This window comes from Dunckerocampus dactyliophorus, chromosome 8, assembly GCF_027744805.1.
Source record: "Dunckerocampus dactyliophorus isolate RoL2022-P2 chromosome 8, RoL_Ddac_1.1, whole genome shotgun sequence".
Lineage (NCBI taxonomy): Eukaryota > Metazoa > Chordata > Actinopteri > Syngnathiformes > Syngnathidae > Dunckerocampus > Dunckerocampus dactyliophorus.
The window spans coordinates 2,196,301-2,219,231 of record NC_072826.1 but is presented as its reverse complement, the minus strand read 5'-3'; the positions used below and the strand labels follow the sequence as shown (position 1 = coordinate 2,219,231).

At 42.1% G+C, this 22,931-nt stretch overlaps 1 protein-coding gene across 15 annotated transcripts in view; it reads right to left on the bottom strand.

Annotated features, from left to right (window-relative positions):
- The window catches only part of cadpsa (Ca2+-dependent activator protein for secretion a), a 124,349-nt gene that overhangs the window by 47,276 nt on the left and 54,142 nt on the right, over positions 1-22,931 (bottom strand). For 4 of the 15 annotated variants that reach the window (XM_054785701.1, XM_054785711.1, XM_054785707.1 and 1 more), the window contains exons 12-19: positions 21,978-22,114; positions 21,706-21,893; positions 14,506-14,607; positions 14,367-14,430; positions 13,284-13,407; positions 10,669-10,737; positions 4,783-4,889; positions 3,862-4,018 (exon numbers count right to left, since the gene is read on the bottom strand). In XM_054785701.1, the coding sequence (XP_054641676.1) occupies positions 3,862-4,018; positions 4,783-4,889; positions 10,669-10,737; positions 13,284-13,407; positions 14,367-14,430; positions 14,506-14,607; positions 21,706-21,893; positions 21,978-22,114 (948 nt within the window). Of the gene's footprint in view, positions 1-3,861; positions 4,019-4,782; positions 4,926-10,668; positions 10,738-13,283; positions 13,408-14,366; positions 14,431-14,505; positions 14,608-21,288; positions 21,451-21,705; positions 21,894-21,977; positions 22,115-22,931 lie in introns of all 15 variants that reach the window. The other 11 variants (XM_054785703.1, XM_054785704.1, XM_054785709.1 and 8 more) reach the window with 4 other exon arrangements.

Below are 22,931 nucleotides of genomic sequence, written 5' to 3'. Positions count from 1 at the left end.
ATAATAGGAGTGTAAAGGTGACTGTAGGGGTGTTATTTCATGTCTTCCGGGCTCTAATGATGTTACAAACCATTTTTAGAAAGTCATAAACAGGTTTTCTATGCTCTAACTAGGAAAATATTCCATTTATTTAACTACAAAAATGTTCCATTTATTATCTTGTTACTTCTGCGTTTGTCTGTTTGTTGTTTGTTTGTGTTCTGAATGGCTCTGGATTAAATTTTCAGGAATTGTCGGAAATGGGATGTGGAAGAACTGATTAAATTTTGGGGGTGATCCCAATCACCGTCTGGATCCAGGATTTTTTTTAAAGGATTCTTAAACATTCCAAGATAGGACCATTTTCGGCATTTGTGCAGATACAGTTGTGGAAAACATTATTAGACCACCCTTGTTTCTTCAGTATATTGATTGTAATGCCTGGTACAGTTAAAGGTACATTAGTTTGGACAAATATAATGATAATAAATACAACTCATAAGAGTTGAATTTAAGAGCTGGTATGTAGCAACTTCCGTGGTTTCCTTGATAATAACCAAACTCACAAGTTCTTACATGAGTAGCTATAGCATTGCACCGCCAAGAGATGTACCTCTTAGGAGCTATTTTTGTTGTCATTGTTACCTTAAGTACCTTTAGTTCTATCAGGCATTCAACCATAAACTGAAGAAACAAGGGTGGTCTAATAAATGTCTCCATGACTGTAACTCCACAAAAAATGGTCACAGCGCTAGGACACCCCCCCCAAGAATTTAGAATTGTCATCATAGGAAGACAACAAAAAATGAAGCTGTAATCATGCAACAAACACCATTACATATAGCTAAGACACAGTGTGCCAAAGGACCTCTCGTTTCCTCAAAAGCTATGCAGCTAGATCCAAAAGAAAACCGTGAATAACCACTGAAATAATATTGATATCATTATGAATCCAATTGCTAATGACATGTTTTCATGATCAAGGAATCTAAATATGTTAATAAAATAAATGTCGGACTAATATTTATGGTGTAAAGCACAATATGAGGGGGGGGAACTAAGGCAATATGAATCTGACATGGCGGAAATTCATTTATCGCGGTTGGGTCTGGAGCCAATGAACCACTTTGAACGAGGGATGACTGTATTACTTTGAACAATACCGGCCCTAACAGTGCCTGCCAAGAAAGACTCTGGCCAGTTACAGTAAGTACCCACTGAAGGCCCAGGTACCAAATGCATCACCCACCACTATTTCTAAGTCCAAACCCGTCGCACAAACTTCTCCCTTTCTCTGACGGCTTCCAACTGGTAAAAAGGCAACACTGACAAAGACCACAGGAGATAAAATGGAGGCCAGTGTGTGCTAATGCGATGCCTCACGGCTCCATGCGGCGCTCTCTCTCTTTGTTTTTCTCTCCCCCTCTGAGCATGTGTGTGTTTGTGTGTGTTGGCGTCGGAGTCAAGGTCAGTGATACACAGTAGGTGCAATTTTTGTTGTGTTCCCTGATTGCCACGCTCCCAATTAGCCACTTCAGCGGCTGTTGTCCACTTGGATGTGTTGTGTCCAGGAGTGTGTTTGCAGGGCTCGCCGCGGCGCAACAACCACTGCTTTGGACCTCATTAACTCGTCCAATGGCAAGCAGATTTTGGCGCGTGTCTGGTGCTAAGGCTATTTGCTGCTACATAAGTGCACCGCTGTAGGGCGCCAGAGCAGATGACCTTCCTTCCATGTCTTCATAATGCAGTGTGTGTATAGTGTAAGTGTGTGTGTGTGGGGGGGGGAAAGATTGGCTGTTGTGTTTGCATGATGGACGGTTGGTGGTGTGTGCATGCATCTTCCTGAAGGAATAAAAGCGGCCCCAAAAGTCATTCAGTAGTCTAATAACACAGCCAGATGTTTAAAAAAACTAAGTTGGACGTTCGAGAGAAAAGGCAGGCTACGTATATATTATATATATTGATCTGAGAACATCACTCAAGAGTCACTTTTGCACAATAGAAAAACCTAGCAAAATGGATTGTTCCTATTCTATGAAACCCATTCAGGTCTTGGAAGCTGTACTGATGATAATTCTATTTTAATGACTGAATTACAATTACTTGTAGAATCATTTCTCCAGTTTGCGCTCACTATGTCCGCTGGTATGCACTTGAATTGCTATGTTCACTTAGTATTACAAAGAGGGGCCAATTTGATGACACAGCCAACTGAGCTGCAAATGTGTAATGATATCTGTTAAGATGAATAAGTCAACGAGGCTCTGACTTCTCCTTGACTCCCGATTGACTAACAGAAAAGGGGAAGCATTCCCTGGGGACAATTAGCACCCTACTGATTGAGTCAGAATTGTGAAGAGTGAAGTGTATCCTTTACAGGACGACGAACAGCGTTGGTGTTCCTGCAGGCAAGAATGCAGTTCATTATGGACATTTCTGGCATGCGGCAACCATCGTCAAGATGGGACCATTATCTTCACACACACACGCCTCATTTACATGATATTTACGTATGTTTTGCAATGTAAATCCCACTATAGACGCACACGCTGGATATCAAAAATGCCATACGCACTGAATTCAATTAGTGACCACTAAAATGACTGTCAGCCATAAAAGACACTACTCAATGGTAGCTGTTTTTTGTCTTTTTAAAGGAAAACTGCACTTAAAAAAATGTGTCCATCATCCACAATCTTTATAGAGAAAAAGAGATTAAAAAAAGCTAAAAAGAGGCAGTAAGAATGCACATAATGGGATGCAACTATAAATCTTCTGAAAAAACTCCATTTACATAACGTGACCTGCATATCAACCAAGCTGCAGCAACATTGTTACTATTATTGTTATTAACATTGTAACGCCAAACAACTACGTTGCTGGCGTACTGACACCTCGCCACACCACAGCGACTAGCTTCACCATACACTCGCCTCGCTACATGGCAGTTGGAACATTGCTTCCTCACTCTTTCGCGGTTTTTCAAAAATGAACGAGTTAATATATGATCGTCAGCGTCAGTAATGTTACACTGATGAGGCATGACATGACATTACCTTCACACTGCATGGAGTCAGCATGTCCCACATGATAGAGTGGAAAAAAAAGTTCTCCTCCCATTCTGTGTGGAAGTGGTAAGTTTTGGGCTTCTTGCTTTGTTCTTCTTCCCCACTCCGTTGGAAACACTTTCTTAAGTATAGAATAAGTAAATTGGAGAGGGAAACTAGTTAGCTTGGTAGCTTGCTAAGCTAGTGGCGGTCGTCTCTTATGTCCCTGCAGCGATCTAATGTGGTGTAAACAATGAATAATAGGAGTATAAATGTGACTATAGGAGTGTTATTTCATGTCTACAGGGCTCTAATAATGTTAAAAAACATATTTAGAAAGTCATAAACCGGTTTTCAATGCTCTAGCTCCAAAGATGTTCCCTTTATCACTGAATCCTACTTTGCGGAAATTCACTTTTGCAGTCGGGTCTGGAACCAATTAACCACAAAAACCGAGGGACGACTGTACACTGAGTTTGTTGCTCTGTAAGCACACTGAGGTCATTAAAAAATACATTCAAAAATACTGATATGATCCGATATTCTCATTTTTATGCCAATACTGGCAGATAATAACGGCAGTAAATGAAACATTGGTGTGTGGATCGGCGCCTTTGGCATTTCAATCTGCAGCGCACACTTTGTTATATGTACTGAAAAAAACGAATCAAAATTCTGCTGTGTACGTTTGTGGTCTCATTTTCCTTCACCAGTTGAATTCTAGCTCCTTCTGAACCCTCCTAAGCCTCGAGTGGACCTGCTGAACCAATAGCCAGGCACGTACAGCTACTCCAGTCCCCATGCTGAATGTTCAAGCCCCCACCCCCCCACTCACAGTCCATCCTCAGGAAGTCATTGAGCAGCTGAAAGAGGGGGAAACTGTCCCAGCTGTCTGGAGGCTGAACCTCAAGAGCTGCGTCCATGTCAGCCGAGTAAAGACACAAGAAGGTCTCAGCGTGTTCCACCATCAGGTCTGACCACCACGCAAAGGCCTGAAGATAGAGAAGAAGGGAAGACAAGTGCAGGTGGTTGATTTCAAGAGGCAGAGAAAGACGTTTTTCTACAGCGTAATCGAGTTTCAGTCTTATCTTCTGGGAGGAAGCCGCGCTTGAGCATGCACAACCACATTTCCAACAGTCGCAGTGGAGGAACCCCTCAGGAGCCATCATGTTTGCTCATTCGAGCTGTCAACACAATGTTGAATGTAACAACGGGCTAACAAGGTAAGCAGGTGGGGTGCGTGTGGGGGGAGTCATTGTCATATAATCAAGAGCTGTGTTTCAAGTGGTGCACTTGCCTACTTCCACTTCGCATGTTGAAATATACGGCAAAATGCAGGGCGCTGTAAGTACCCGGATGTTGCAGTCGACACGCTCAACGTCTAGAACACAGTGATGGAGCACAACCACCCTCAATAGTCTCATCTCGGCTACGGACTCCTATACCTATGGACTCTAAATCGTCTAAGGTATGAATGTGAGCGTGAATGGATGGTTGTCTATATGTGCCCTGCGATTGGCTGCCGACCACTCCAGTGTGAAAACGTTGAATTGAACACACTGAAGTGCAGAGAGTATCGACTACTGCTGCATTAGTACTGTTTATGTTCAGATATAGAACTAATTACTATTGACGGGAGCGGCACACATCGCTAACCCGAACCGTTTTAAAGCTAAGTCAACTAAACTTTGGTAACCTTTGTGTGTGTGTGTGTGTGTGTGTGTGTGTGTGTGTTTGTGTGTGCCTTCATACTGACCTCAGCATGGTGTTCCTCATTCTGCTGCAGCACCTCAATTACCAGCTCAGCCAAGCGAATGGTGTCCTCCAGTTTCTTTGCAGGAGTGGCTAGTTGGCCAACATTCTCTGCAGCAAAAATAAAGTCCAAATATCGAGTCTCATCTAAAAATGTTAACTTAAACTTGACCGTCTTGATACACGAGGGTAGGATGCATGCAATATGATGCATAGGCAAAGAACACACCCTTTCGTAACATCAAGAAATATAGAATGTTCTTCGACATTGACAAAGTATGCAACATGCACGTTATCCTGCCTACTGCCAAACACTAGAAGATATAAGGTAAAGTCAGTGACGTTTTGGTTAAAAAAAATAGCTTCAAAAGGTGATTCTTTGGCCAAACTAAACTATCAGGTGGACACATTATGTTCTACATGTTCTAATAGGTGCAACTAGTGTGGCAGAAGAGTGACAGCAACATCCATAAAACACGTAATGAGGGATGCAAACAGTAACATTCAACACTCATCATGCAGTAATGTTGTGATCACATCTTGTTGTATTACCTGATTTATGTCGTACGTTAAAAACTTAGCTTCACAATGAACTCCATGAAATCATTTATCGGATCAAGCAAAATTGACCAATTTTACAAATGCTTCCATTCCAAAATATCACACTTTCATGAGTCATTTCTAACTGCCTTAAAGGGCATCTTTATCATGTGCAGTGAGTGGAATGAAATTATACCATGGCTCAGATGTACCAATGTGAAAATGTGGCCCCAAGTTTACAAACACTCACACGGGCATGGATGTCATGTTGATTTTTAGCCCTTCTTTTTCCATGGTGCAAGTCTGGGCTTCCCTACTGAGACTGCTGCCCCCGTGACCCGGACCCGGATAAGGGGAAGAAAATGGATGGATGAATGGATGGATGGACGGGTGGACTTGTGCACTACATAGAATACAAACGTTTCTTATTCGCTCAAGTCTGGAAAAAGAACTCAAATAAACTCAATATGACCTCCATGCCCATTATGAGTGTATGTGACTTCGTTTTTAATTGGTCGATAAAGACCTGATAGTAATACTTAAACAAGTGTAACTTCCAATCTTGTCGTGTTTTATTTTGCATTGCCATGGTATAAGCATGATAATGCACTCCAAGCTATTTTGATATGGAAAATGTGGACTGTAGATTGCAGGTGCATTCAGCAGCGTTATTATCTCCACATCATCCATTATCGATCTGTCAGTCCATTGGCTTGTGCATTATCATTTACAGCAGAGTAGCAAAGTGGGCGGGTGGGTGGTTGGGTGGGGTTGTACTGCATGTCCTGGGTTCTAAACTATGACTATTAGATTCAGTACTTGCCTTCGAGCCATTTCCTATTTTTGAATGAGCACAAAACAAATCTTGTAGTCAAAGTATTAGCATTTGTACATTCCAAAAAATAGTGAAAAACAAAACAATTCACAACATTCTGTCAGTGATTGTAAAGCTGTGATCATACGTAAGGAAGGAGGAGAGGTTAAAGGCTTGCATGGACCATCAACAAACAACAAATACAATCACGTACACATGGATAGACGAGGCATAATGAACTTGTGAGGGCTTTTTTTAGAAACCCTCCATACAGCTCAATTTAACATGATATTGTACACATTTAAATACAGTACTAATATTTCGTCGAGCTTACTTTACTGAGAGGCGCATCATATTAGAAACATCTCTAAGCTTGATGCAGTGCAGTTCTACACCAATTTTAAATGAGGGAAAATTCTTACGGGTCTTGTCATGTCTTTGTTCCCAGTTTCTAGAAAATTGGTGCACACATCTTTTAAACAGTGATGCAGATATCTTATACATAAAAGCAAAGCAATTAACACAAATGTCAAGTCATCACCAACAAAAAAACCCTGTGTTCTGTTGAAGATGAACCTCCCACGTCAGGGTCATGACTGTTCACGCCATCCACTGCAAAGCTCAAGTGGTTCAGTCATGCTGCGGACAAGACAACTGGCTGATCATTTGCCTGCAGGAGCTCAAGTCAGGTTAACACGGCTGACAGCTCCCACAGAATGGGACATCTGTACTCTTATAATGGGGACTTGTTAGGACCTACTGATGTCTGTTATGCCAGGGAGTGAAGGTCGTAGGAGCGTTTGGTGTAACCACAAAACTGCAGATTGTTACGTTTTTTGGTGGTGCATTTTTCATTGATGTTTTGGGATGTTTTGGGTTCGAACGTCAGCTTGGAGCGTTTTTCTCCGTGTAATCTTTTTTCTCCCACATTCCAATAAAAAACGTGAATGTTAGGTTAGTTGGAGACTGTAAATTGTGAAACGGTGTGAATTTGAGTGTGAATGACTGTATGCAGGTGGTCCTCAGGTTGCGTACGAGTTCCGTTCTTAGATTGTGTTGTAAGTTGAGTTTTGGATCTTGTACCTAAATTCTAACAAATTTAACTCCCAAAATACGTGAATGAAACACTAAATACAGTGATTAAATGGAACCGTAATAAAAAAATAAAAACCAAAACACCAGCAACCTTTCCATCTCAATTAAAAGACAAGTTATTACTGTCCTTTTCGTCGGGGAGGAACAGATCCTCTCCAGAATTCTGTAGCGACCTGGCAGTTATGTGTATTGTTCAAGACTTTGTGATTTCCAACTGTTTGTGGCTGAGTCCTGACTGTGGGGGTGTGGGAGGTGTGCAGAGAGGACAGTTGAGGTTGCTGATGTTGGGGGGTTGCATGGTTCGGCCGACAGTAGGTGTTATGTTTTTGCAATAAAGAGATTGCTGATTGACCACTTCCTTCATCGCCATCTCTCCAACGTCCGGGTAGACGTTTCATAAAGGTAAGGAGTGGCCTTTATGCTGTCCAAGATGGCATAGACATCACTGGCTGGATGGGAGGCACATGGGCACTGGATTGTTACAGGATCATTCAGAACCAAAAAGACATGAGTCAGTACGGACATCATTCGTGACCACAAAGAAAACTGCAAGGTAAATTTCTACAATCTACAAACGATCATCCAGAACCTCTCTGCAAGAGACATTGCCATAATAATGAGACCTCTCAACAGGCTACGACAAGATCACAAGGCAGCAAGGACTACGGGACATGAATGACGATAGGGACAGAGATTTGTCAACTTCTGTTCCACAAATGACTTTATCATTGGTGGAAGTATCTTCACTCACAAAAGAATCCACAAAGCTCCACGGACATCTCCAGATCATTCAACTGAAACAAGCCATTCAGGAGAGCACTCTATGCAAGGACCAGACGTTACTTCAGACCATCATCTTGTCACTGGGTGCCTCAAACTAAACCCCAAAAGAAACTGAACAGTTGAAAAGCCAGAAAGTCAACACAGTCCTACTGAAAGAAACAAATATGCTGGGGGAATTCAAGCTGTCACTCTCCAACAAGTACCAAGGGCTGTGAGAGCTGTTGGGAGAAGATGAGACAATTGAAGAAAGATAAGGAGCAGTGAAAGAGTCCAAGGTTTTAACTTGTGAAGCTGTGTTAGGCCATAGGATAAATCAACAACAGACGTACAACAGCAGGAAAATCATGGGCCTAACAACAGTACACTGAAGCAAACAAACAAGTGAAGAAGAGCATCAAAGCAGACAAACCAAATCTGCATTACACTTGGAACAGTCTCTGGAAGAAAATCTGTCCTTGTGCATCAATTTCGTTGACTATGAGAGGGCCTTTGATAACGTGGAAAGGATGACCTTATGGACTGTGAAATTCCTACAAAACTCATCATTCACAACTCCTATGAAGGAATAACGTGTGGGGTAGAGCATGGTGGCCAGCTCACTGACACTCTCAAAGTGGATATTGGAGTGAGGGAAGGCTGCTTGACATCACTGTTCCTCTTCCGTCTTGCAATAGACTTGGTCAACAACTGACACACAGAATGATGATGATCTGGACTTTGCAGATGATTTAGTGCTTCTCTCACACTAACAACAACAAATGCAAGGCCACAAAGCCACCAAAAACTCAGCATGCCTAGGCTTTGACATGCTGTTGTGAGGACAAGCATTAGAACATTTGGAAATTAAAGAACAGCTCGACAAGAACCAAAATCTGACTGTTCAATAACAACATGACATCAGTGTAGCTTCTTGGTGCTGAGACGTGACAACAGTAACAGCCACAAAGAAAACTCAAACCGTAAACTCAGCCCTTTGACAGATGCAGATGATCTATTGACCTGAAACTATCAGCAACAAAAACTGTCAGTGAAGAAACCCAGAACCAGCTCATCGAATCATCTACACAGACTCTGGAAATGGTCGCCCAAAGAAATCCAGGCGTCCTGACCTCCAAGCTGACACGAGATACGCCTGGGGCGTGATGGCTGGAGGACCCTTGCTGGCGTCCTAAATCCCAGAAGGGGTTCTAGGAATTGATGATGAAATGCAAAACAGATAATACACTGTGACCTGAATCTTCCAATTTTTCCTGACTGCTGCTATTACCAGCTTACAATGAAGATGTGGACAATAGGAATTTTGTGTTCATTTTACAGAATCAGAAAACAGAAAAAATATCATCTTAATTGTGAAATTTCAAATAGTCAACAAAGAATAAAAATACCTGGAATAGGTTCAGAGAGTCTTCTGAAGGTTCCTACGGATTTTTCAAGCCTCAGTAAATACTGCATGTGTATCATTAGAGTTGCAACAATGAATCGATGAATCAAATCACCAAACTATTTTAATATTCGATTAATTGTTTTTTTTAAAACAATTTAAATATCCTCTGAATTCAGCCTGTCGAATGTGAATATGTTTTGATTTCTTTAGTCATCCATAAAAGCAGATCTAATATCTTTGTGTTTGAGGCAAAACAAGACATTCACACACCAGCTTTGACTATGGAAGTCAATTATGGAATGAATGGTTTGTTTTCATTATGAATATGTATGCCATTATGTCACCATATCATTTCCAGGAGATTATAGCTAGGTAATGTAGCTCATACCAAGGGTCGGATAAGTGCAGAGGGCTGGTCATTCATTCAACTTGTCAATGTTCCCAAATGTCTTCCGGAATGCGTTGCCCACTGAGTGCCCTCACAAAAAATATCTCGACAAACAGATCGATCCATTCCTTTTTTTTCTTATTATTCCTGATTTTATCTTTTAGAAAACAACAACAGTGCTAACAGTCTTGGAAAGATGAATATTTTTCCATACTTGAGTTTCCCTTTTCCATAGTTTTCCACACCTGGAAATGAATAAAATCAAATTCCATACTTTCCACACCTGTGTAGGAACCCTGTCTTCTTATTGCTTATATGCTTTTTGCTTATATGTTTAGTTTATTAATTTCAGACAAGAAAATGAGAAACTAAACAAGGAAGACTTTAAAAGGTTGTAGTATACGCAGCGTGAATGCAAACACAGTTTCAGTCAGTCAGTTGTTGATTGCGTTCAAACGGACCCGTCGTTATCTTTATGACTTACTGTAGAACAAACTTTGCTTTGATGATGTCAGAGTTGTAAGACAATGGATGTTAAATAACGAGCTCAGAAAAAGATCACACTTAACTAACCGCAGCATGTGTTTGTCCTATTTTATCATGATTTTAAACACTGAAACGGGTAAACACACAAGCAAAGTAAAAATGCATTCAAGTTGCAAACGGACAATGTCAATGCGCTTTTGGGCAGGACAGGAAAAACAAGCTGAAAGGCAGATTGCGTAGAAGCGGACACTACAGGCTGAAACAACAAATTGAAACAATTTAAAAACAACATTGTAAGGTCACTTGTAGTGGTCGGTGTGCATGCTGCTTGCAAGAGAAAATAACACGGTGCTGGAGACAGAGGTAGAGGTTGGGGCTAGGAGATGAGGGAAGTACTCACGAATGGTTAAATCCATCACTTGAGACGCCAAGCAGAAGACAGGATGCTCATACATCTCTCTCTTTTTCCCTACAGAGAAAGAGGAAGGATACCGAGGCATGCGAGAGGCCAAGGTCAGAGGGACGGCCATCGTGGTCAGTGGGGTTCGACCAAGCTTTCTAGGGCCAGTTCGAAACCAGATCTGCTTCTTAGTGCATTGGATATCTTGTTAGTTAGTTGTTACCGTATCATTTTCCAGTGGACTTTGAAGTATGAAGACATATAGGAAATACTCGCAATCACTGTTGTGTGACGAACTCTCAGGTGGGATAATGATCCGTACAAATGATCCTAACTGTCCATCATGTCCGTGTCCAATTGTAAAGGCCAAAAAGTCGGCATACACGTACAAATAAGTGCCCTCATTGAACTATGTTGTTATCACATGTTATCACGTTATCTTACAGGGAGGCAAATGGTGAGCAAATAAAGCAACTGTCAAAAGTCTTATCAGTATCACTCCACATTACTGGAGTAACTCATGGGATGGTCGCCTGGTGATTGCAGGCAGTCTGATTTGGATTAACCATTCGTTCCACCAAGCAGGGTTAGATCTGAAAGGTCTGCATGTTTATTCCTCAGAGGTCAAGAAGCACAGCACTATGATGGGGATTTTTTTCTGAGAAAATGAACAATCACATTAGCGACACCAAGGTTTGCCTTGCTTAGTTTCTTCAGGCAGGTGGTAGTTTCTTTACAGACATCATCTTGACCATCTGAAGTGCTTTGATAGTGGTTAGATTTTTGTACATTCAAATAGTAACTACTGTAGTTTGGAGTACATGCATAGAAGTTTAGAATATCATAATTGTTGTAGCTTTATCACATACAGTACAGCGGTACCTCGGTTTTCGTACGGCCCGGTTTTTGTAGGATTTGTTTTTCGACGAAGATTATTGCCAAAGATGGGTCTCAGTTATCGTACAGTTCAACAGTGAGCCAACAAACTCGACTACATGGAATTGTAGGAACTGAATCATCCAGGTATTGGTGACTCACTCTGTGAATAATGCATCGTGGTTCTCTTAGAGTTGGGACACTATAGACAGATTCCAGCCAGGGAATCCTTTAATATCTTTATTATGTGCGTGTGGGTGCTTTATTTGCTCATGGAATGCACACAGGACTATGAAGAACTCTGTATCTGTCTCCTGTCTTCCCCCTAACAAGGATAAGATGGTGCTCAAGTGAACTATGTTTTTCTGAGCGATAGGCTTTCAGACAGTCTCTTTTTTTTGTTGAGTACAGCTGCAAAAAAGTGCTAGAACTTTGATTAAAAAAAAGGTGAGAAACAATTGAATTCGAGAGTTCACTCATAGCAAAGTACGACGGTAGCGTCCGTTACAATTGGACTGTAACGTAAAGGTTCTTAGTTAAAACAGGTTGCAGGGGGAACAGGTTAAGTGAGACACATACCAGTGGGTTTAATGATGATGCTGCTGAAGTTTACAAGGAAGTTCAAGTGAGCAAGTATACAGCTCTGCAACAGAAACTACGTAACGTACGGAGGTAAAGCAGGTCATCCAGAAACCGGAAGGTTGCCCGTTGCCTCCAGTGCTGCTGCCCACACTGGTGTATGAACATGAATGAATGTTTGGTGGTCAGTGAGGCCATTGGCACAAACTGGCAGCCACGTTTCCGTCAGTCTACCCCGGGGCTGCTGTAGATTATCACCACCAGTGTGTGACCGAGGAGTGAATGAATAATGGGTTGACTTCACTGTGACGTCCTTTGGGTACCTTGAAAAACACCATATAAAATCGAATCCATTATTATTATTATTATTATTATTATTATTATTATTATTATGTGTTCTATAATTTTTGTTCCTATTTCTGTCTGCAACAGACTAACTGGATTTACATTATTTTCTATGGAAAAAATTGCTTCGGTTTTTGTACGTTTCGGTTTTCGTCGGACCTTTAGGAACGGATTAATGACAAAAACCGAGTTTCCACTGCATAAAAAGTCACCTTCAGGTGGTAACATTAAATGGCACAGGCAGTCATTGGCGCTACCTTGTTTACCAAGCGAAAATGAATATACAAGTTAGTCTTAAACGGAAGTTTAGGCTGCTTCCGTTATGTTTGAAGAGTCATTTTGCTGAATGAATTGATTTACGGCACGTTTATGATGTCTACTAAAGAAAACCTGCTTCAACAGAAAGATGAGCTGCCAGAGCAGAGTCTCATAATGATTTGTTTATTGGCCTTCCTGCTTGGAAACACCAGCGAGTGGACAGCAAGTGCCAATAGACAAAGAGAAGAAAATGGTGAGAATGGAAGTTATTGGAGAGCGAGGCACAGGGAAGGGAGGACCTATTCAGCTGTAAGACCAACAAGAGATAGAGCCAGTGTGAGACTCAGCTGAAAGAGAAGCTGAGGCACAGTGGAAGCCAGCGAAGAGATTAGTGGATAATTGAATGCATTTTTACTTTCTTTAAAGGCAGTCAGACGCTGAGAAGGTCAACATGCTGTACATTGCATCTGGCACTGAAGTCCAGTAAGATCCTTTATTATCTACTGCATATTATTTATTACACAAGCATTTGGAGGTGTGCTAGAGTAGGAACTTACCTTCTAGTTTGGCGTACTCTGACAGGCGCTGGTAATTGACCAAAGCTGCTTGCTCCAGACACTTACGGATCACAGCTTTGACTTCCTCTTGTGGAACCGGGGTGACAACATCTTTCATCAAAACCTTTCAGGAAGGAAGAACTATTTAATATGTTTTGTATTTCTGCCTTTGAACATACACTACACAGACAAGAGCATCGGGACATTCCATACGAGAAAATATGGAGCAATTAATTCCAATCATCATATTATTAATCCCAGTTCAGTGCAGGATTAAACAACATGTCATGGGATTAATATTGTAACTGCTTGTAAATTATTTTTAATATGACATTGAAAGTGTTTGATGGGGTTATTAACAATGGGGTTGCGTGTGGGCCAGTCAAACTCATCCAAGTATGTCTTTTATAGGCCTCGCATTGCCGTCATGGCCGTAGGCACTGCGGTACAGTCATACTGGGACATGCATGTACTTTATTTTACAGTACAAAAATAGCACAATGAGACATACCGCATTTTATAAGTCACACTTTTTTCATAGTTTGGCTCATCGCGCGACTTATAGTCAGGTGCGACTCATATATCAAAATATATTTATAATTTAACACGTGCTGCCTTTAAGTTAAAGTGGGGCGTAGGCCTGTGACCATAACGAATTTTGCTGGACAATAATTGTCCTACAAATTATTGCTGATAAACAACATTACTGTCAACATTATTTTGAGACCATTTTTTCATGATCCCATTCAATACCAAAGACGTAAATATACGTTTTTATAAACCCGATGTGTCAAGAGCTTTTAAATAGATATTGTAGGTGCTCTATCAGTCAATGGCTAACCAAATACACAATGCATAATGCAAATACAACATTTTTGGTGTTAAAATACGGCTCTTTGATACGTTTCTACACACAGGGATGGGTCCAGGCATCATGTCATATATTAAAAGTGACATTTATTAAATAGTTAAGTGTTTATCGTAGCCATACGCTACAATGGATGTAGCATTAAAAGGTTGTCAACTAAGCACAGTGTCATTTCATGAAATAATCTTCCATTTGTCATTGGTGCATTCACTCACCCTTTCAAGCAGGGACAGTGTTGCTTTCAGTGCACCCTCTGGGCGTCCGAATGGAAAGCAATACCTTTCAGACAGAGAGTTACACATCAAAACATACTGCATTCAGTTTCTCCAGGATTACCCCACCGACCGTTCTTACCTGAAATGTGTAATCTGGTTTTCTAGAAGCACTCGAAGCCTTTCCTTGATCTCCTCAAAGCGCTCCTTCTCCTCTACGGTTACGGTACCAATGCCATCAGGCCTGAAACATAACAGCAGAGGTTCGATGATTCTTCATGGGGAAGGTCATACAGGAGCTGGCTAGTTGTGGAAAGAACGATTTAGCCTTTTTTTTTTTTTTTGACATTCCTCAAAACAAACCAGAGAAAAAACAAAATGAGTGTCAGTTCTGCCAGAAACATTCACACTAATTCTCTAACGCTGTTTATTGTTATTATACAGCACTTGTTTTAATTTTGTAATAAGAAAATAAACATAAAATGAAATAATAAGTACCATCACATTACCATGAGTATTATAACGAATTATTACAATTCAAATATAAAAATGCTCATGCTAATGGTACTATTTTAAATGTTTTTTTACAGAAACAAAAGTGACAGCAGTGAACACAGTGGGATCTTTTATATTTTACAACTAAACATTTTTCTATTCTCCATGATCAAAACCCTACAATTTCATTCGGCTACACATCTGAAGCTGTATTGAAATACGGCTGGTCAAGCAGGTGTGCGTGTGTGTGTGTGCACGCCCAATGTGTTTATCCTAACTGACATGGTTGGGCCTGGGTGGAATGTGAGCAGAGTGCATGTGACAGAAGAGGCGCTGGACTGGTGGCTGTGACAGTATGATGAGACGCAGGGCACATGACACACCCTCTATCCATCACCCCCTGTCGACCTCCACCTCTTTTTGACATGTCGTTTCAGTGGACAACGGGAAAGGGTGTGTGTGTGTGTGTTTGGGGGGGTGGTGTTGGTGAAACACATGAAACAGTGTTTCATGAGCGGTGGTGTTTGATATCAGAGGGTACCAGCATGGTCAGCATCAGCTATCATCTAATCCAGACGCACTTCACTTTTCATGAGCATTTCAAGAGGCTGTCGCTGCCACCTGTAGACGCGTGCTGACGTGAAACACGAGAGCGGGGGGGGGTGCGGAACTGACTTTCACTGCTGCTCAAACTGCACATTCATGTGGTTTCATTTGCGTTTGCTTGGAAACTTCACAGGCCGCACGGTGGCCCAGTGGTTTGCGTCTCTGCGTGGAGTTTGCATGTTGTCCCCGTGCGTGTGTGGGTTTTCTCCGGGGACTCCGGCCTCCTCCCACATTCCAAAAGCAGTTAATTGGCTACTCTAAATTGTCCATAGGTATGAATGTGAGTGTGAGTGTTTCTTTGTCTATATGTGCCCTGCGATTGGCTGGCGACCAGTCCAGGGTGTCCCCCGCCTCTCGCCCGAAGTCAGCTGGGATAGGCTAGTGAGGATACTGAAACCATAGAAGCAGTCACAGGGAAGATGCATGTTCAAATTGTGTTCACCTTGTTTGATGTTAATGATCGTGAATTCAAACACATCAACTGGTTTGGACCAGGACTTCCCAAAGTGTGGCCCATAGCTTTTTTTTTTTTTTTTTATTGGCCCGCGGCACACTCGTCAAAACTTAACAAGAAATCTTAAAAAAAAAGAAAGAAAAATGTGTAAAAATCAGCAGTAATTTTACAAGAATGAAGTTACAACATTAAGAGAAAAAACTTGTACGTTTATAAGAATAACGTAATATGATTCTCATTGTAGTAGCATTGTTGTTGAAATATTAACTCATTCAATACCAAAGACAGTTATACATTTTTACAATCCCGAACGCCCCAAACAACGCATTTAAACATCTTTTACATTGTTTCGCGCGAAAAGAGGTGATGACGCAACTCTCCACTAATGCATTTCACTTCAGAGCACTTTTTAGCCATACAAACGACCACGAGGTGGCAGAAGTGCATTTGATAAGAGCTCGGCAGGGATCATGTTAATAAAAAAAACACACATGACAGGAAGGAGGAAATAAAAGAGCGCAGAGTGTGCAGAAGGTTTCGCATTGTAGGCAAATTTTAACGCATGCATGCGCACACGTGTGCACACACATCGGTCAGTTCCAAATGTGAAAATGGTTCATGGTGTTATATTTGTTAATAAATTGTTATTTTGATATTAAACAACCCCAATATTTTCTAATAAACTAATACTGTATTTTCCTGAAGCTTACCTATGTTCTACTTCTGATTACTAAAGAACGGAAAAAGATAGCAACAAACTTTTTTTTCTGATGAAAGACGGGAGTGTAATGTTTCTTTTGGCAGGTTCCATGTTTTTATAACCATAGAACACAATATTCTGTGTGCCTTGAAAGATCAGTCAAAATCGTCCAAAACGTCCGCTGCTGAAGGTGTTGTCTTTTGAATAATGGCTGGGATTGAATGAGTTAAATATGGACTTTTCCTTAAAAAATGTGAATTTATTCACCATCTATGAGCTTTTACATCAGAAAAAAAATAGAAAAAAATGTGAAAAATTGAACTGAATGAAACTGAAATCTGCTACAAACTGCAATTGCATTATTTCCAAGTTAAGACATCTGTGATGAATACAGCAGATGACATAAATGGACATGACATGACTCTGGACACAAGTCAAGTCATGACACTGTAGCAGGCACTTACTTAGTACATCACCATCTCTCGGCCAGCAGGCTATTAGAAGGCAGTGGTGGATTTCTTTGGGTGGGGGTTGGTCTGATTGAGGTGTGTGGTGTGTGTCGGCAGCCGAGACGTGCAGCCATCACAAGTGACAACTTGTCAACCTGTCATGGTGGCTCCTCCGGGCGATATGGATGAACTGGCTGGCCAGGTCTCACTTTGATGTGTACATGCGGATGTCACTGTTTTTACATCATTTGGTTGAAGGTCCACATTCAGGCGTATGTTTGCGTGTGTGTTTTGAAAATCAATACACTGTGAGAAGCCAATTTTCTGCTAGTTTCAGACTTTTTCGAACCTTACGTTTGTGCTCTTACTTTCTCTATGGTCATACTTTATTTCCTCCCCTCTTTTTGTCTGTTTCTCTTAAAGCAAGGGCTCATCTGTCCAGGCCAATCAGAGACGGCCTCCATCTTCAAGTCACTGTTTGTCAGCGGGACAGAGGGAAGGATGGCTGAAGCGATGTGGATTGGTTGGGGTGGGGGTGAAGAGGGGCTGCGGCAGACGGCCCCCCTTGACCTCCTCCCTCAGTACCAGAGTGGCCCTCGTCCATCTTTGTTATGCTTCATCTGTGGATGGCCAACTGAGATGCTGACACGTCGAACACACACACCGCAGATAAGGCATGAGGTCAACACTGCAACTTGGAGAAAGAAAGCCTAAAGATGATGTACACCGTGGTACCTCGGTTTTCGGCATTCATTTGTTGGAAAACTGAAACATACAAAAACCAGGGGTAATTTTTCACAAAGGAAATGATGTAAATGCAATTAATCTGTTCCAGACGGCCAAAAATATTAACAAAAAATACATTTTACACTGAATAATTATAGTTTTTCAGGCAGAAAACAAGGGCTGGAACTTATTGTTGATGCGGACTTCCCGTGCATGCTGGCAAGCTCAAATTTAATAGTGTTTTTTTTTCTTTATGAAATTGCTGCCACTTGCAAATTTCTTTGGCCCCGTGGCGGGTTATTTAGCAGTCACACTCAATGCAAAGTGCACAGACAGTGAGTCGGCAACTTGTACAGTGCTTTGTTTGGGCACCTGATTTCGCGGAAAGGTACCGTGCAGAGCAAACAGACAGTTTGTTAAGTGCAACACTGCACGGAAACTGAGGGGAAATTTCTTTGACAAAACCGAGATATTTAAAAAAATAATACTATGCAGGGGCAGAGACACTGAGCAATCAACTGAGATGTAAAAGTAGCTAAACACTGACAATTCCACAACTCTCCATAATGCCAATGAAAACACGATCTATTCTAAAATGATCATTAATAGGATGATGATGTCATGAAACGATGTCACAGACAATCGCTTTGGTGAGTATAAAGTCGTCCCTCGCCATTGTGCGCTTTGAATTTCGTGGCTTCACTCTTATCATGTTTTTTCAAAAATATATGAATTAATAAATCATGCAGTTTCGTGGTCGAACACGGCCCATTATGAGTCAACAATGATGCATATTTAAGCAATTTTTATGTATTTTAGTAACATACAAATACTGCATTCAGAAGATGCATTTTGAGATGCTGGTATGAGATGTAGTATTCCACACTGCTCACTTCGCTGAGACACACAACACTCGATTGCCGCAACAACAGGCTTTTATTGCAGGTCTGCATGACCTCACAGCAGGAGCAGTAATCCCTAACACGGGCTACTGTTGCGGCCCACGCCAAACTAAAACAGAGCTCTCAACCCCTCATTTCACTTCCTGGCCACACCACACACACTTATGTCTTAAATGGCTTATTTTCTCTTATTATGTTTACTATATTGGGTAATATAGTAACTTATGAGGGTAAAGGTGACTATAGGGGTGTTACTTCATGTCTACAGGGCTCTAATAATGTCATAAATAGACTTTCGATGCTCTAACTACAAAATGATTCCATCTATAAATAAAGAATCCTAAAGTAGAAAAAAGCAGTTCTTTAAAAGGGGACCTATTATTCTCATTGCATTGAGTTCTGGACTCCTAGAGCAGCGACACACGATAACCCCCACAGAATGCTTTCCAGATCTTCCAGGCTTTGTGCGTCTTCCTGCAGTGTTTCCTTGGGTGTCCTGCCTCCCGCCCAAACGGCCTGTGTAATATACTCCACCCCCGGGCCTACTCCAGGTACGCCTCCCGCCGAGCCCACGCCGCTGTGATTGGTCACACTTCCAAGCGCTCCCGAGGACTTCCGGACAGCTGCCGAACCCATTTTGTCCAAATACTTACACAAGTGAACACCGTGAGAACAGTGATAAATTGTTACTTCCTGTTTGCTCTTCTGACTCTTCAACACGACCAAGTGACGTTGGAAAGGCGTCAAACTTCAGCAACAGTTTGGCGGATAGTCCAGCTTCGTATTGGCCCGTGTTCACAAAACAGTCCCGTTTGAAGCGGCGTTGACAGAAGAGCATATTTTTCTCTTGCTGGCCGGGAATCAGCAACTCCAAGCACTTCTGCCTGATGCTCGCCTCTTTCGGCACACCCCAACAAACATTTCCTGGCAGCCATTGCTCGACGTGCTAACACCGTGAACAGAGCGAAACCGAGCGGGGGTGCTGGGCATGCCCATACAAGGAAGTCCGGGTTGCGCTGATGTCAGTGGACCTCAATGTTAAAAAAACTCTGTAAAACACAGCATGCTGTGCCGTCCAAAACTGCTTTCAGGGCTCACTTCATTATCTGACGCATCGGCCTCGTTTAACACGAGAATACAACATTGCAACAACATTTATAAGTCAGAAAAGAGGAAACGCATAAGAGGGCCCCTTTAAGGTGGACTGCCTGTTGGAGTTTGTGGGAACAGAAGAACAAGAATGAGAAAGAGCTGCTCTAAAACAAACATGCTGTAAAGCCAAAGTAGTTTGTGTGGAGTGTGGAGTGAATGTGTGGCGTAACGGTGCACGTTTTACTGCCGTGCTTTTAATTTGATGGCCGGACACACCGCATACAGGAAGTGTTACGCCGAGTTTGTGTTGCAGAAGGTCGGTTGAGCGTTAATTTACTTTTTTAGACAAAAGTAAAACAGGTACAACATATATGGCATCAATTTCAAGCAAATTTCCAGGATGTAAAAGTGCCACAACACGCTGCTTTAAAACAGAAAGTGAAAGTGAAATCAGGAAATGAGAGTATACCTAATTACCAATATAAATGGTAAACAAGAAAATAAATGGAAAATGAAATGAGAAACCAGGGCTTTCTTCAACATTCAGATGGTTGACTGCATGAGACGCTTCCACGGCTCGCTTTGTCTGAGGTTGACAATAGAGAAAGCTCCATTGTGGGATCCTCCTCGCCGTCCGTTTGAAGCCAGTCTTATACAAAATATGACAGAATGAAAGTTCTCCAGTTTCTCAGAGTTTGGACAGGTGCGATACGGCAGTGTGCATGTCTGATGCCGCTCACAGAGGACCAAGGAATGCTCAGGTTGTTTTAGGGTATTCTCAGATTAGGGGTGCCCATTACGTCGATGGCGAGCTACCGGTCGATCGTGAAGGTAGTTTGGATCGATCGCATAAAAGTCACTTCATAGATGTCATATGACATCAGTCAGCTGTCATTAAGCTCCCCTCCTGATTCGCTCCTCGTCCCGCGTGGCGATGCTGAACATCACGTCCCAAACGACACACACAGATGCAACTTTCATCTTCCGATTATGGCTAAACTAACTAACCGGCAAGATGCTGATGCATATAACAAAAGTCATCCGTTCACTTGTCGCGGCGAGCATGTAGAAAAAAAGTGAATAGTTTGAGGGCTTTGCTTCGCGTCATGAACTCCGCTATAGAAATGCCTTCCGTTTCTTAAACTATTACTTCATGATGGGCTGGAAAAATGAAACCTTTTTAATATGTTGCCTTGACTTCAGCTGCATTGTCTTTTTGCATAATCCTTTTCATTTCGCTAATGTTTGATAGCAAATGCTAACTGGACGCACCACATGACCTGTGAGTCTAATGAACGCTAGTAGCTCCTTTTAACGGACGTATTACCGGTTCTCAAGTTATGGACACGACTACTGTTGCCGTACTGAATGGAACTGTGAATTATTTGTGAATGATATCAGCTACTTCGATTACCTGTAAACTTTGAAACTGCGAATGTGAAATACTACTCGTATACTCTAAAACTACTGTATAACTAACATTTGTCTAGATTACACTCACCTTCTTGGTCTGGATAAAAGTTGAGACACGAGGTCCATTTTCTTCATGATTCTGAGTTCTCTCCTAACACTTTGGGGGGGGGGCTCAGGGGCAGAGGGGAAAAGGATTCTTTCAAGTTCGGCCTCCGATACCGGCCAGTTCAACAACTCTGACACACGTTGACTACGAAGAGTTGTGTGGGATTTGGGAGTTTTAGGAATGGGGTTGATTTTTTTAGAAGAGTGTAGTTGAAGGTTTTTATAGGAAAAGAGACAAAAGAAAGGTGAAAAATAAAAAAAACAACAAGGTGAGAAGTAAGACAAACGCAACGTGAAACAGAGTTGAAGATAAAAAGCATATGACTTCTCAGCTAAGCTCAAATGTTGCTGCAGGAACTTCGATAATGAAGGACTGTGGCGTGCAGGTTTGATGGTGTACCTATTTCCATGGACGTGGGAGGCACAGAAAGCAAAGCTGTAGTGCAGGAGGGTCGGGTCGATCATAGCTCCATTCTCTGCCCTCTCCAGGAGATCGCTCAGGTAACACAGGTGACGATGACAGCCTCGAACTCCGTAGCGAGCGCAATACTCGTCCAAGACGAACACCTGACCGGGACTGAACCAGCCCTGAATGGAAGGAGCAGACGTAACATAGTCCGACTGAATCGGCCTGAGCCACCATGTTTACCGCCACAGGCACAGTTTGCTTACCAGGCAGGAGTAAGAGTCATTGAGTCTGTGGTCCAAAGTGAGGCGTTGGACTAGTTCAAAGAGGGAAGCATGGTCAAAGTTACAGGGATTGGCGGAAATAAACTCATCCATGCCATGCTTCTGGGCTCGATCAGCATCTGCACACATGGAATAGTCCAAAAGGGTGGGGCCGAAAGAAGGAAGGAAGAAAGAAGGAAAGAAAGAAGGAAAGAAATTCAACAGTTCTTTGACAAGCAATTCAAAAAAATAGAACACTAGCATTCATTTAAGGCAACGCTTCTCAATTATTTTCTGATTTGCAGATTTTTTTTCATTCCCTCCATGACTTGACATATACGGCACCCTCAAAGGGACAAAAAAAATGAGAGAAAAAAACCCACAACAAAATCCCAAGAAACTATTGCGAGATCCCGAGATTTTCAAGTCTTTGTTTACTTTCGGCATTTCAGGGTCAGCATGTGGACCGCTAATCATTAGATGGAGGACCTACTGGCTTTAAAAACGTTCTCAGGATCTCCCAATAGTTTGGGGATTTTGATGTTTTGTTTTTTTTTCCCGGGAGGGGCTCAGAGTAGAGCCGCTGCTCCTTCACATGGAGAGGAGCCGGTTGAGGCGGCCTCCCGGACCCCAACAAATTAGGACTTGACCAACTGTACCCATTGATTTGTCCTAATGAAATATCATGACATTACCGCTACCACATCACGATTATCAGGACAACCAGAGTATAGAGGGGAGGGGCCGCCTGCTGTGGCCCAGCAAAGTGCATATATTCATATATTCAGACACACGCTCCAAACAGCCGGTGTGCCGCTACAGAGGTCAGGAGAACCGGAGTATAGAGGGGAGGAGCCACCTGGCGTGGGCCAGCAAGGTGCACTCTATTCGGGCACATGCTCAGAGCGGCCGGTGTGACGCCACGGAGGACTCTGGCAAACCTTTTGCACTTTTCAA